Source organism: Oenanthe melanoleuca, chromosome 6 (genome assembly GCF_029582105.1).
Source record: "Oenanthe melanoleuca isolate GR-GAL-2019-014 chromosome 6, OMel1.0, whole genome shotgun sequence".
Classification (NCBI taxonomy): domain Eukaryota; kingdom Metazoa; phylum Chordata; class Aves; order Passeriformes; family Muscicapidae; genus Oenanthe; species Oenanthe melanoleuca.
In genome coordinates this window covers 15,141,363-15,154,285 of record NC_079340.1, presented here as the reverse complement: position 1 = coordinate 15,154,285, position 12,923 = coordinate 15,141,363, and the positions used below count along the sequence as shown (strand labels likewise).

Genomic DNA, 12,923 nt, shown 5'->3' with positions numbered 1-12,923 from the left:
CACCAGGAGACTTGGGTCAACAGAGTATAAAATGTTATTGAAGTAGAAATCTGGTGGTAATGGCAAGGGTTGGAAGTAGTGGTAGCTTTAAGGTTAGGTCAAGACTAAGCTGGGTTTTTTGTATTCAGTTTTTAATCACTTTCACTCTCGTTACTTGTATACTGTATTGTACCTTGCCCAGGATGATGAATCAGCCTAACAAAACTGGGTTTAGTGTGGCCTTCTTTAGAAGAATATAGAAGTGATCATGCCTTAGATTCACTTTGAACACTGTCTTACACTTTTCAGGAACTGTTAAAACAAATATTTCCGGCTGTAGCTCAAAATGCATAGATGAAGAAAATGTTACCTGTGGTGTAACAAGTTGAGAACCTGCGCAGGCAGGAAGAGAGAGTGCCACATATTACAACCAGTTCGGGGTTGATTCCAGTATTGCCATTTGGGTTGATTTGGACAAACGTATGGGAGGCATTTGTTACAATGGCCTGTGAGCTTACAGATTAGTTGGCAGTTTCTGACTTCTAGGACATGAGTTTCTTTTTCAGGATTTTCTATAGCCATCCAGTAATTTTTTATATCTGAAAAGAACCAAGTGTTCCATGAGTGCTCTTAGAAGACCTAGTAAAGCTGTCGATGAAACAAAAGCAAGGACATTGCCCTTTCTGAAGAGTGTTCTTTGCTCCAGTCTAGGTCTTTGTAAGAATAGCAAAACCTTGCTGCTTCCAGAAAGTTGCAGAACAGAAGCTTTAGAAGTACTGTAGGCAATATTTTGAATTACTGGTGCTCTTCTTCTATCCCATCTTTTGGAAATTAAAATTAAATAGTTAAATTTATATATTTCCTTCAGTTTCAGGATAACATAGGTGGCCATGTGGTTGTCTTGGGTTGTGTGTGGGATTTTTTTGTTGTTGCAGGTTTGAGTGGTTTTTTTTTAAAGTATCAGTCTCCTCAGAAGTTGAAACAAATAGGCTTTTTCTTTGGGATCTGTAAAAAAGGCACTAGCACATTTCTGAAGATCAGTAATTTTGCTGTATGCCTTTCCTTTCGAAAGTGAACAAGAACTGATGAGATCAAGCTTTTCAATTTCAAAAGGGAGTTAACAGTGAGTGCAGACTATAAAGATGAAGTTTTCAGTGATTTGGGAGATTTGCTCATTGAAATGAGCTCATATGAATAACTAGGTTTTTTTAAGTGTGTCATAAAAACTTCACTGTGGTCTGATTTGTTTGGATACTAAGTAATCTTGAAGCTATTGTAAAAACGTAGATATTTTGCACTCCCTACATTATTCCTGTTTATTTTCCTCCCATCAGTTTTTTACTGATCTTCACTGGTTGTCTGTCTTGTACAGCAGCCTTCTGGTGTAATTGTAGCTTTGTAACTGTGTAGACCAAGACTTCAAGGCCAGCTGTTCTTATACAGGGGAACAGAAAATAGTATAGAGTGATGCTTCCTGCTTTGCAGGAAAACTGTTGTTTATGGTAATGACCATTTTTTGTAGGATGTTTTTCTCTAGCATCAGTCCTGCCTATTTGAGCTTTGTGTATTGTAACTGCTGAGTAGCAATATGATGTTCAACCCCATGTGTAAGTATCATGTTTGGCTTAGTTTTGGTAGTGTGTTACTACATGCAAAGGAATATCCTCAGCATTTTTATCCAATGAAATGACCTGTTATCTCAATTTCTCCCTATCTGGTATATGTATTATTTCTGTCATTCTCCATATCCCAGCCAAGCTTTATGTAATAAGACAGAGCACAAAATTCACCCTTTCTCCTTATCTCTTCAAGTGTCCAGGTCTAATTTACACTGAGATGTTTTTTGAGTAGAAGCAAAATGAATGTTTGGTACAAGTTAGTTGTACTGGGGAAGAGGGAAAAAGGACTCACTCAGTGACAATTTCCACCTTCCTTCTCAGAGGCAAATACTCTTGGTCCTGCCTTATGGTATTTCACATTAGCAAGTATGCTACAAGCCTTTTGTTCAGAGCGAGTCGGGCACAAAAATAATGAAGCAGCCTTGTCCACAGCTTCAGCACTGGACTTGTTCTTTAAGTCACTTTCCATGACCCTCTGCCAGTGTAGAGAAAGCATCAGCTTGTGCTGTGGTGGAGATGAACCTGTCCTGGCTGGCACATGGTCTAGCTAAAGGTCTGAGGTGTATCTGCCTTTCAGTTGGGACATTGAGGTGGAACTGTCAAACAAGATATGGCTGCTTTTTCCACAAAAGTGTAGGAGATAATCTCAAAACTCTTTTTCTCTGTAAGATGTGCATTAAGTCAGCTTACCTCTCGGTTTTGGTATTTTGGATGGAGCAACAAGCTGACAGATATCACCTGCTCAGGCAGGAAATACTGATATTCACATGAGGGAGGGAAGGCTGAAAAGGGAGTAGTAAAAGATCCTCGGGTAAGATCACTTGCTGAGTATACACTCACAGCAGTAGGTCAGAAGTGGTTTACTTCTGAAAGGGACATGCTGGAGTTCTTGTCCCATTGTGCTTTATTAAAACAGGAGAAAAAAACATGAAAGATTAATCTGCCCAGTAGTAATTCCTAGTTCGAACATTAGATCTGTTCAGGGATTTCTGCAGGTCTAACTTGTGTAGAAGAGTCTTAGTGGTTATAGCTCAGGAGCTATCCTGTGGAATACTGCTACTCTGCAGCTCTTCCTGGAGGAAAGACCTGTTTGTAGGAGCAGGAACTAGAAGTCAGGTTCCTCATGTGCAATCCAATAAGAAGGGGCAGGAAGAAGACAACACGGCCCTCCTTCCTTGTAAGAAAACCCTGCCCAGATGTTCCAAGATGTGCAGGTAGAGGAGTTCTCTCAATGTGTGCTTCCTTCCCTGTACTCCCAATTTGCTGAAGGCACTCTCTTGCTTTACTGTTTATACAGAGCAGGAGGTGTTTGAGAGTAGGTCTGTGATTGCAGTGTGGTGACACTGATTGCTTGCCTGGGCAGGAAGAGGTTAACCTTTCAGGGAACTTGGGGAGGGAGCAAGTCCCAAAGTCCAGACTTCCTGGCCACATGGCTGCTCAGGTTAGACTGTTTTGCAGAACTGAGTCAAAGGTAGTGTGGGAAACCAGAATTTTTAGAGATTACACATTATAAACATGACAGCAAGAGGGTAATCATGTTTAAAACCACCTGGGCTGATGAAAAATTCTGTCATGCTCTTTTAAGCTGTTGCAAATCACATGTTAACTTTCAAGAGCAAATTACTTTTGAATATTTAAGAGGAGTTCTTTTTCTAAACAAAAGCCCTATCTTTGCCTTTGTACAGCTTGGAGAATAAAAATGTAAAACTCCATGTATTTCCTTTCATAAAAGTTTAAAACCTAGTTTCAGAGTAAGTATTAGTAATCTTTGTATTGACATTTGTCATGTTTACTAGCTATAGGAGACTAAATGTAGCTTTTATGTTTTGTGCTAGCTTTCTTTTGTAATTAAATCTCCTCATTGTGATATATGTATTCCCTTTATTGTATGTATGAAAGAATTTCTTCATGTGAATGATTTTTACGGAGCTGTCGTTCTTCCAGTAGCTTAGCTGTACAACTATGGTATCAGTTGCTGAAATAATTTTCTGGCATAACATTTTTGGTAATGTGAAGAACCAACCTTAGCATTGTTTAGCATGTGCTAATCAGAGTGTAGGCAAACAAGCCTGGGGCTTTGATACCTGATTGAGTTAAGCTGCAGATTCCTGGTCAGGCTTTGCTTCTGGTACCTGTTCCACCTCTGTCTCCTCTGTGTTAAGATTTACTTAGTATCTTTAGCACACAAGTTCATATAGAGTTTGGAGAAAAATATAAGGGCAACATTAGTTATCATTTTACCTTTACTTAGCATTTTTATATAAACTGATGTTTTTTAGTAAACAATTTAATTGCCCTAAACATGTTTCTTTAGTGTTACTGTAGGTAGTCTCAGCTGAAGAGGATAACAGTAACATGGAGTGTCCAAAGAAGTACAGGGGATGCAAAATATTCTTACGAGAAGCACTCCATGAGGGAATCTCTTGCCCCTGAAGTAATCTCCTTCATTCTCCACAAATGAAAGTCACTGTGGGTTAACTGCCTGCTTGCTGTTGTAAGAATTGCCTGCTTGGTTTGGGGTCTAAAAATAACAGTTCTGCCTTTCTTGTTATAAAGCTAGTCAGTCTCTTTATACAGTTAGTTAGGGAGCTGGGAATCTGTCTGTTGAGCAAGACTTCTTGCAAAAGTTTACTAGGAAATGTCTCTCCTGTGTCTGATGCTCTGTTTCGGGTCTTACACTTTGATACAACTCCTTTAGTGCCATCTTTGCCTGTAATTATTATTTTCCATTTTGAACACCTTTCCTAGGTGAAAATTTTGCTTTTGGAATAGCTTTGTTTTCTGAAATGTATGTACATAGCAAGGACTTTAAATCATCTATTACTGGAAAAAAAAGGCTATAGCCCCCTGTGCTAGTCCTGTTCCAGATTCTATCAAACACTTCAAGCAGCTGCCTTAGTGGATGGTGAAGTGTGCTGCTTGTAACAAGGAAACATGATCAAGTAAACTAACACAGAGGTGACAGCTGAACTTGCTCAGTGTTATTGAAGTGTTATGTTAAGGAATCGCTCATTTATATAATGAAATATGTTTTCTGTTGGTCTGATTTTATGAGGTGGTAGTAGTTTGAAAGTTTTCTCAAGAAGCTTGATAATAATCTGCTATGGAATGGCAAATTATAGTATTTTTATCTAAGGTGATGATCACAGGTCTTACCAGGATGAAATGCTGACTAATTTATTAGAAAACATAGTTTCTGAAGATACTGTTTTAAATAGCTCTTGTAAAGCATTTATCTTACTTGAAAAAATTGCTGTGCAACAGTAAGTTACCGTTAATGTTTTAGCTTCCCAAGTACCTTAGGATCTCTCACTTACTTGAAAACTGTAGGGAAGATGACCAGTTTGGTTTTGTATCTAATAAAAGTAATTTTTCCCCCCTTTTTGCAGGTAAGGTTAGTTTGGGGATGTGAACACAATGAGTGTAAACCAGCAAGCTCACGCGGGGCCTCCTTACGGGCAACCTCAGCCTGGCTATCAGGGATACCAGCAGCCTGCCTACGGAGGACAGTCACTGCCAGGGGTTCCTCAGGCGCAGTACGGAGCTTACAATGGGCCAGTGCCAGGATACCAACAGCCAGTCCCTCCACAAGGTACTGCTCAGCCAATGCTTCATGATTGATAACCTGTGAATTATGATCTGCATGGAATTTTTGCTGTATAGTTATACAATATCCTATTGTAATCTTTGGTTTTTTGTGGTAGTGATTATCTTTTTTTCTCTGTAATTTGCATGATACTAAAAATCATGTCATCTCATATTCTGAGGTTATTGTGCTATCTTTTGTCTAGTTTAGTAGGGCTTACTCTTCTTTTGGTAGGTCATAAAACTAAAATGTTGAGAAACAGCCTGCTTTTTTCTCTATGTCTGTGTCCCTGTGTTACTGAAGCACATGACTAAAAGAGTCTTCTTGATGTTGAGAGGTTATGTTGAGAGGTAGCAGGTAGGGACTGTAACAGATTTGTAATTGAGACTGCCTTACATTATTATATAGAAAGCTTTGCACTCCCTCCTAAAAGATTAAGACATACAACTCTAGGTAGAAAGTGTTTTTGGAGCTATTTTCTCTGTCTTTAAATTCAATTAAATGTTTGTGGATATGTGGCAAGCTAATGTAGTCCAGAATTTCACTGATTCTGCAGGATCATGTCCTTTGTTATTTTTGTCTGTTAAAATAATAGAAGTAATTCAACTTCTGTTTTCCTGTTTTCATAAGAGAAGCTGACTTTAATAAAGAACTTTACGAGTCTTGGTTTTCAAGTATGTCAACTGCTTTGGGAAATTGAAATGTAGAGGAGAAAATACTATTGCTTTGAATGCAAGTATGTCTGCCTTTTCAGATCACAGGGATAAATGCAGTTTTGCTGAAATTAGCACAACATGAACTTGAAAATATTTGTTTTGGTTTCAGATGAGTGTTTTAAGGTAATTAGGACTGTGCTGTTCATGCTAATCATCTCTGTACTATTCCCCCCTGCAAGTGCATCTTCAGTCTTTTGCAACTTCTCAAATTTTAACCCAGACTCAATGAGAAGGGTAGAACAATTGAAGTTCCTCTAGTTGTCTTGAAACTAACAGAAGTGGGGGACTGAAATTTGGATGCTGAATAATTGCACTATTGGATTTTTCTCTAGAGTTAGTAGATTAGAGTAGTAAAAGGATTGAGTGTGGTGTGGTAAAGAATAGGTTATGCAAGAGCTCCATCTTCCTTTTCTTTCCATAGTTCTCTTCCTCCCATGCTCTCTTCTAACAGCACTTTTAATCTGAGTGTTTGGAACTAATTTCACAAGGGATTTGAATTCCTGTGAAAGTAATGAAAATAATTTCTGAGTGGAGGAAAGAAACCGTGCTTCCTGGGAGAACAGAGGCAGAGCTCAGCCACTGAGCACTCTGACTGCTTGCTGTAGCCAGCAACTAAATCCTGTTTTTTGTCCTGTGGAAGGAATGGGGAGAAATTGGACTTGCTTTAGTGAGAGAGTGAAGGGGATTCAAGAAGAACAAAAATTACCACCGATTTGGAAAAGTTGCATCAGTGCAGCTGTTTATAGCTGCTAGCAATATGAAGAATCATTAGGGTGTTTGTGAAAAGAAACTGGTGAGCATCTTCTATCAGATACTTCAAGAATTTTCAGACTTTGCAAGCCTGAAAAGCATTGCTTTTTAAGGAAATTAACTTTTTTCTTCTAGATTATTTCTGGTTTACCTTTTTTAATTTTGGGACAACTCAGGACATACGTAGATACCTTGATAACATTCATGTAAGCTTGTGCAGATTAAAAATGCAGATTTTTGTGCCAATAATGATTGAAAGGTGGTGTGACACTGAGGGCAACAAGGTAGTCTTATTTAAACAACAAACCTGTATTGCACTACTCAAGTAGTATCACATGTACTTTATTGTTATTATCAGGCAAAGGCCATCCACAGTTTGTGGGGATTTTTTTCAGTCTCTTTTTCTGACACCATCATCCCTGGACTTAGCAGCCTGTATTAAGGATCTCTCAGTTGTCAGGCTGTGCATTTTTGGCCCACTGTTTAGGATTCCTGTCTTCAGAAGAAAGAAATGTAAAATTCAGCAGCCAGAGGTTGACCTGTCAGTGGCTGCTGAGTATAAAATCCCTGTGGAAGAGGGAATCAAGCAAACAACACATTATCAGAGACAGCAGACAGGTGATAGTAAAAATAGTGACAGTTATCCTTTCTACCACCACCTCCAACAATTATATTTACTGCAAGTCTTTGTGGCAAGACCTATTGTAGCTGCATAATATAGGGGAGAAATAATTAATTTTGTGAGGCAGGAGTTTAGGAAATACTGGCGGGTAAAGGTAAAACTGTCACTGTTGTTCTGTAATTTCAAAGTCGTTGTCTTAGGGATTTATTTAAATAACAGTAAAATTGCTTTGGGGACTGAGTAGAGAAATGTTGGGAGCCGGTGCCATCCTTAGTCAGGGAGCGTTTCACATCTGATTTATGTGACAAGCACTGACTCTGAGTGGAATCATGGGAATGCCATGGCAGTGATGATAGTCTTTTGAGGACCAGAAGTGGAGTGCTGTGGTGCTAGCTGAAAATAGCTGCTTCTTGCTATAAGAATACTGAAAGAACCAGAACAGTTTTGCCCCAGTCCTTTAGTCAGTCTGTTGGTTTCCTTCAGATGAGGTCATGCAGTTGAAGGTGCAAACACAATTACCTGAATACCAGTAACAATTAAGCTGTATATTGTTTTACATAGGCTTGCTTTATGAAAATGTTAACACTTGTGTTAGTGTAAAGACTACATTTGTAATATGTTGTGCATGGTAAAAGAGAGGGAGTATAGCTTAAGGAAAAAGATGTTAGATTACGTGAATTTTGTATATGAGATATTTTCTGGACTGCAGCATTGGAAAGGCTGTTTCTCAGTGCTTTCTCTCAGGCTTGATTTACTGGTGTATTCTGTCTTTCCAGGTTACTTTCCTTCCTTGGGGTTTCCTTCGAAGGGCTCTCCTGTATCTCTCAACTCTGACACTTCTTCTCTTGCACCTAATTTCATAGGTAAATGGTGTCCTTTCTGTGGGAGTGTTTGTGCTGTGTCACTTGTGCCAAGTTCCCATTTAATATGGATACTTATCTCAAAGGTTGGGTGCCTGATTGTTCAGGCAGAGGTGGGTGAGACATTTCCCAATCTATTTGTAGGCAGCATTCCAGAAGCATAAATAGGATATGAAGAAATAACCCTAGCAGAAATCCCTTATGCATGCAGATTCATAGATAAAATCTGACTTGTGACTAACGCTTTTCTGATTTCAAAACCTGAATTGGCCCATTTGGATTCTGTCAGGTACAGTCCTTAGCTTAAAAGACCTGTCTCACCCTTGAGAGGGAAGGTGAGGTTTGAAATGATAGCATTGCAAAGAAGTGAAAAATTTCTGCAAACCACCAGGAGACTGGAAGTCATGAGATTTGTGTAGCTTTTGTTAGTCCTTTTGTTAAAGAGAAAAAACAAGTTTTTAACATCCTTGGCTATACTTAGAATCCAAGTATATGTTAGAAATAGTTATTTTTCAAAAAGCTGTGACTTAAAGAAGGAAATATATTTTTACAACTAGCAATCAAAATGTAGGAATTAGGAATGCTGCAAGAAATCTATTGTACTTTTACTTTTTTTTGAGCTAGTGGTATTTTGGAGGAGCTATTTCTGGAGGTGTCGATTTGTTTAGCAGATTAGGGTGTCAGAAGAAAACCATACAGGCTCAAGGCCTTGAGGAAAATCATAGGCATTTCCCATTTGGCTGTAAGCTACCTCCGTTTTGAGGTTTGTAATGAATAAGAGCATCACAAAGATGTTGAGGATTTGTCAGGAATAATGAATCTTAGGCTAATAAACCAGTAGATACCTATACCTTTTCTAGTGATTTCTTTTTCAGAGACTGTTAGAGTGGTCTGTAGAAGAGTATTTAAGATGAGAACTAGAAAAAAATACTTACAAAGCTTTTTCTGAAGAAAGCACATATTTGTCAAATTTGTTCAATTTGGAGGTAGAAGAATTTAACTTACTGTATATAAAAAATGTGTGTAGGTCTCTCCAGAAATTGGATTAAATATGCCTTCAAAGACGAAAGATAAGAAGGCCAAACAGTTTACATGTACTATCAAAGGAAAGATTTTGGAAAATAGATGTGAAATATCGCAAAAGAAATTAAAAGTAAATAACATATAAATATTTAGAGATCAGGAATGCTTAGCCAGAGGAAGAGTAAGATGAAGGTGCTGTAGCAGAAGTTTAGAAAAGACAAGATTAATGAGATTAAAGTATATAAAAATAATAAATGTCTCTAGGAATTATTAAATCCTGTTTCAAAATGAAGAACAGGAGGATGTTTAATAGTAAAGGAAGAAACTCAAGAAATGATCGGTTATTCATACAAAGTCTAGTTAATTCCTTCCTTCACTTTAGGTTTGCTAAGAATTGGATGTAGCAGATAAGATAAAATATATGAGTTGAAACCTCATGCTTTAGGGTATAAATTATATGGTAGAATTGCAAAATGGCTCCCCTCATTTCCTATTTTGTAAAGATTCCTCACAAGAAGGCTTCAGAATCCCTTTGAAACTTGCCATGCCAGTCTCTGTCAGAGTGACACTGTGTGTGTGTGGGCCTGGTCTCATGGGGCAGTTTTAGTCATCTGTACTTAATGATAGCCCATATGTGAAATAGGTTCCCTTGTGGTTAACAGGCATGGTCATACAGTTGTTCTAATTACCAGCATTGTTAATACAGTATTATTAAAAGAGAAGTTTATATTCTCTTTTTGGAAGTAAAAACTGCAGTTGGTCTGCTGGTATTGTATCCAACATTTTGTGGTCTGTGGAAAGACTGGTTTCTGAGGCAAATATATTTGGGCTATAACTGAACCAACTCAGTCTGAAAGATGGAGAAGTATTTGTGTTAGCCTCCAAGCTTGAGAGGCTGGAAAGAACAGTCTGTGGTGGCCCCCATTATGTTTATATATAATGCAGTAGGTCATGTAGTTTCTGAAAATGGAATCTGCTTGCATAGCGTGTTTACCTTTGAAGTAGGGAAAACTGACCTGTAATGAGCATTAGATTCCACTGAATACTCTTGGTTTAGATAAAAATAATTGGGCTTGGAGGGTAAGGGATTCAGTACCTTACTGACAAGATAATTTTTTTTCTTCATAAAAGATGAAGTTGTCTTCTGAAGACCTTCCACAGCACGTATTTTGTATTTTCTGCTTGATCTGTGTGGAGATGGTAACTAGTGACACTAGTTAAAAATTTTTGTGTATAAATTATTTGTTGCTCATTGAGTATTGTTATAGCAATTCTGCACTTGAATTTTCATGGTAGCTGGTTCAAGCCCTTGTTTCTATAATTTGTGATTTTTTTTTTTTTTTTTTTCCTTATGGTTGTAGGTTCATTAAGAGCCCCACCAACATCTGGTGCTCCTCCTCCAGGCTCTGGAGCATCTCATCCTTCTGGGCCCTTGGCATACAGTCAATTTGAACATGGAGATGTGCAGAATGGAATTCCAGCCTCAGCAGCCCCAGTGCAGAGGTATATATGAGAAGAGTGTATTGTCACAAAATTCTGCCTTGGTAGACTTGTACTAGGTCTAGACTTTTTAGATCTAAATCAAACGAAATACTTGGGGGTTTTGCGGTGGATATTGACTTTTTTCATTGCTTGTTATTGTTTTGGAGTAATGTTGTGCCACTGGGCTATTCGTTAGACAGTGAGTATATCTGGAGATGAAAAACTTGTGAAAGGATGTGAGCAGGTATCAGTGACTGATGAAGACTTCTTCTGCTAAGACATTCTTTGTGGTGTTCATTTTCCCCTTAAAAAAAATCAGTTGCATCCACACAGCTGTAGCATTTGTTCCTCATCAATGTGAAATGATCTCTGGAGCAGGTGACAGTCTTTACTGAATAATTTCTTAGTATTGATTCTGGGCCCTCTTCTGTCGCTTATGGATCCCTGAGTTACTGTCATCTAAGGCTCTTCAACATCTTTTCCAGAAAGATACTGCTGTTACCTCTGTGGTGAAAGTGGCAATAGTCCTGGGGAGTTCAAATGTTTTGAGTGGCAGAACATTCTTACGTAGCTGTGCAGGCCTTGCTGTTGCTCACCCTAGGGATTCTATGCAGCGTTTCTGATTTGTTGCGATAATTGAAATGGAATTAGCAAAAATACAGAATTTGTATTTTAAGAGCTAGTTGATTTTTTTTTTTTGTTTGATGAAAGAGGTTCAGATACATACAGAATATGTAATTATTTTTCCAAAACTGAGCTACAGTGTTTCATGTAAATATCTGAGACCCAGATAGTGTTTATGTGCTAGAACAATTTAAAAAGGCACAGAGAATTGTAACTTCTTTTATAATGAGGAATCAATTCAGTTTTTCATCTTCCCTCTCAGGCCACCTGCTTCTCAGCCGTTTCTGCCAGGCTCAGCACCCACGCCTGTCAGCCAGCTATCTACGTTCCAGCAATATGGGGCCCCCCCAGCCAGCATGCAGCAGCTCAGGAATCACATGGCAGGGATGACAATTGGCAGTACTGCAGCCTCTGCTCCTCCCCCAGCTGGACTGGGCTATGGTAAGGTTTCCTGGCTACAGAAGTATGCTATTGATTTTCATTTTTGCTAGTAATTTCATAAAAGATTTATTCTTGTCAGTGATTCATTACCATATGGTTATGTGAATTCTCTGGGTGTTGACATCTGCCATGGTAAACAAAACAACAGTTTTCTTAACTAATAAGGTCATAATTGGGGAAAACAGAACTGAGACTGTTGTAGGGGACAGTGCTGGACACGAATAACAAAGTAGAGTAACAACATTGCTTCTTGACTAGTGAATCTTGTGAAATAAAGAACAGTCTACCCCTAAGTCACTTTGGAGAGTCTACATGTCTTGCCACTGTTGTGCAGCAGCCCAAGCGAAAAAAAGGAAAAGAAAGGAAAAAGGGCCCTGTAAATGTAAATTACAAAGGGCTGAAAATACTCTGAATGATTGTGTGTAGGGTTCTGCTGGAAGTCAAGAAGACATTTACTTAAATAGTAGAAACTGAATTAACAGTATAAACTGTTAAAACTGAATTTTTTGTATGGTATTAGTTCTACAGTCTCATTGCTGTAGATTAGGGGACTTTTTTAATTGAAAACTAGAGTTTTGTCTTTATTATATGTAATCTGGTCTGCAAGAGTCTAAAACTATTAAAAAATTGTTTTGCTTAAGAACTTTTTAACAAGCATCTTGTAAGACAGATTTTATAGGAAAATTAGGAGTAGATAGGGGTACAGATTTCCTTGGCCTTTTGGCAGCATATTTGTCAAAAATTATTCTCAGAAACAGTACAGTGCTACATACAAATGGTCTAGTTTCATGCTGTTAAAACAACAAAGCTCAAAACCATTCTTGATCTACAGGCTCCGAGTGGGGAGTTTAAGATACAAACTTAGTTCAAGAAATCTATGGATAGACTTGTGGTGGTTTATGTTTTGTATATTCCTAGCTTTGCCCTTTTTTTCTGGCTCTGAAGCCTGAAATGTATTCTGATTATGTAAAATAAGCAGCTCAGACTTTGAGAGAGAAGGCAATGAAAGAATTATTGAGATTCAGATCCCCTGAAAGAATTTCAGCTCTCTGATCAATCTAGGAGAATGGTCACTTAGGATTTGTCTCTGCTAGTACTGGTAAGCTCATCTGAAAATGAGAAAGTGGTAGATTTACTCAGGTGATGTGGAGCAAATGGATTTTTGTTGCATTTTAATTATCTTGAGGATAGAAGAAAATTATGTTGTATCTTTTTTTTTTC

The 12,923-nt window shown here is 38.2% G+C and overlaps 1 protein-coding gene across 11 annotated transcripts in view; it reads left to right on the top strand.

Moving 5' to 3' along the window:
- The window catches only part of SEC24C (SEC24 homolog C, COPII coat complex component), a 37,966-nt gene that overhangs the window by 2,550 nt on the left and 22,493 nt on the right, over positions 1–12,923 (top strand). For 6 of the 11 annotated variants that reach the window (XM_056495004.1, XM_056495003.1, XM_056495001.1 and 3 more), the window contains exons 2-5: positions 4,988–5,190; positions 8,049–8,135; positions 10,517–10,658; positions 11,524–11,702. In XM_056495004.1, coding sequence (XP_056350979.1) covers positions 5,016–5,190; positions 8,049–8,135; positions 10,517–10,658; positions 11,524–11,702 — 583 coding nt within the window. In that variant the 5' untranslated portion in view covers positions 4,988–5,015. The remainder of the gene's footprint in view (positions 1–4,987; positions 5,191–8,048; positions 8,136–10,516; positions 10,659–11,523; positions 11,703–12,923) is intronic. The other 5 variants (XM_056495007.1, XM_056495005.1, XM_056495006.1 and 2 more) reach the window with 1 other exon arrangement.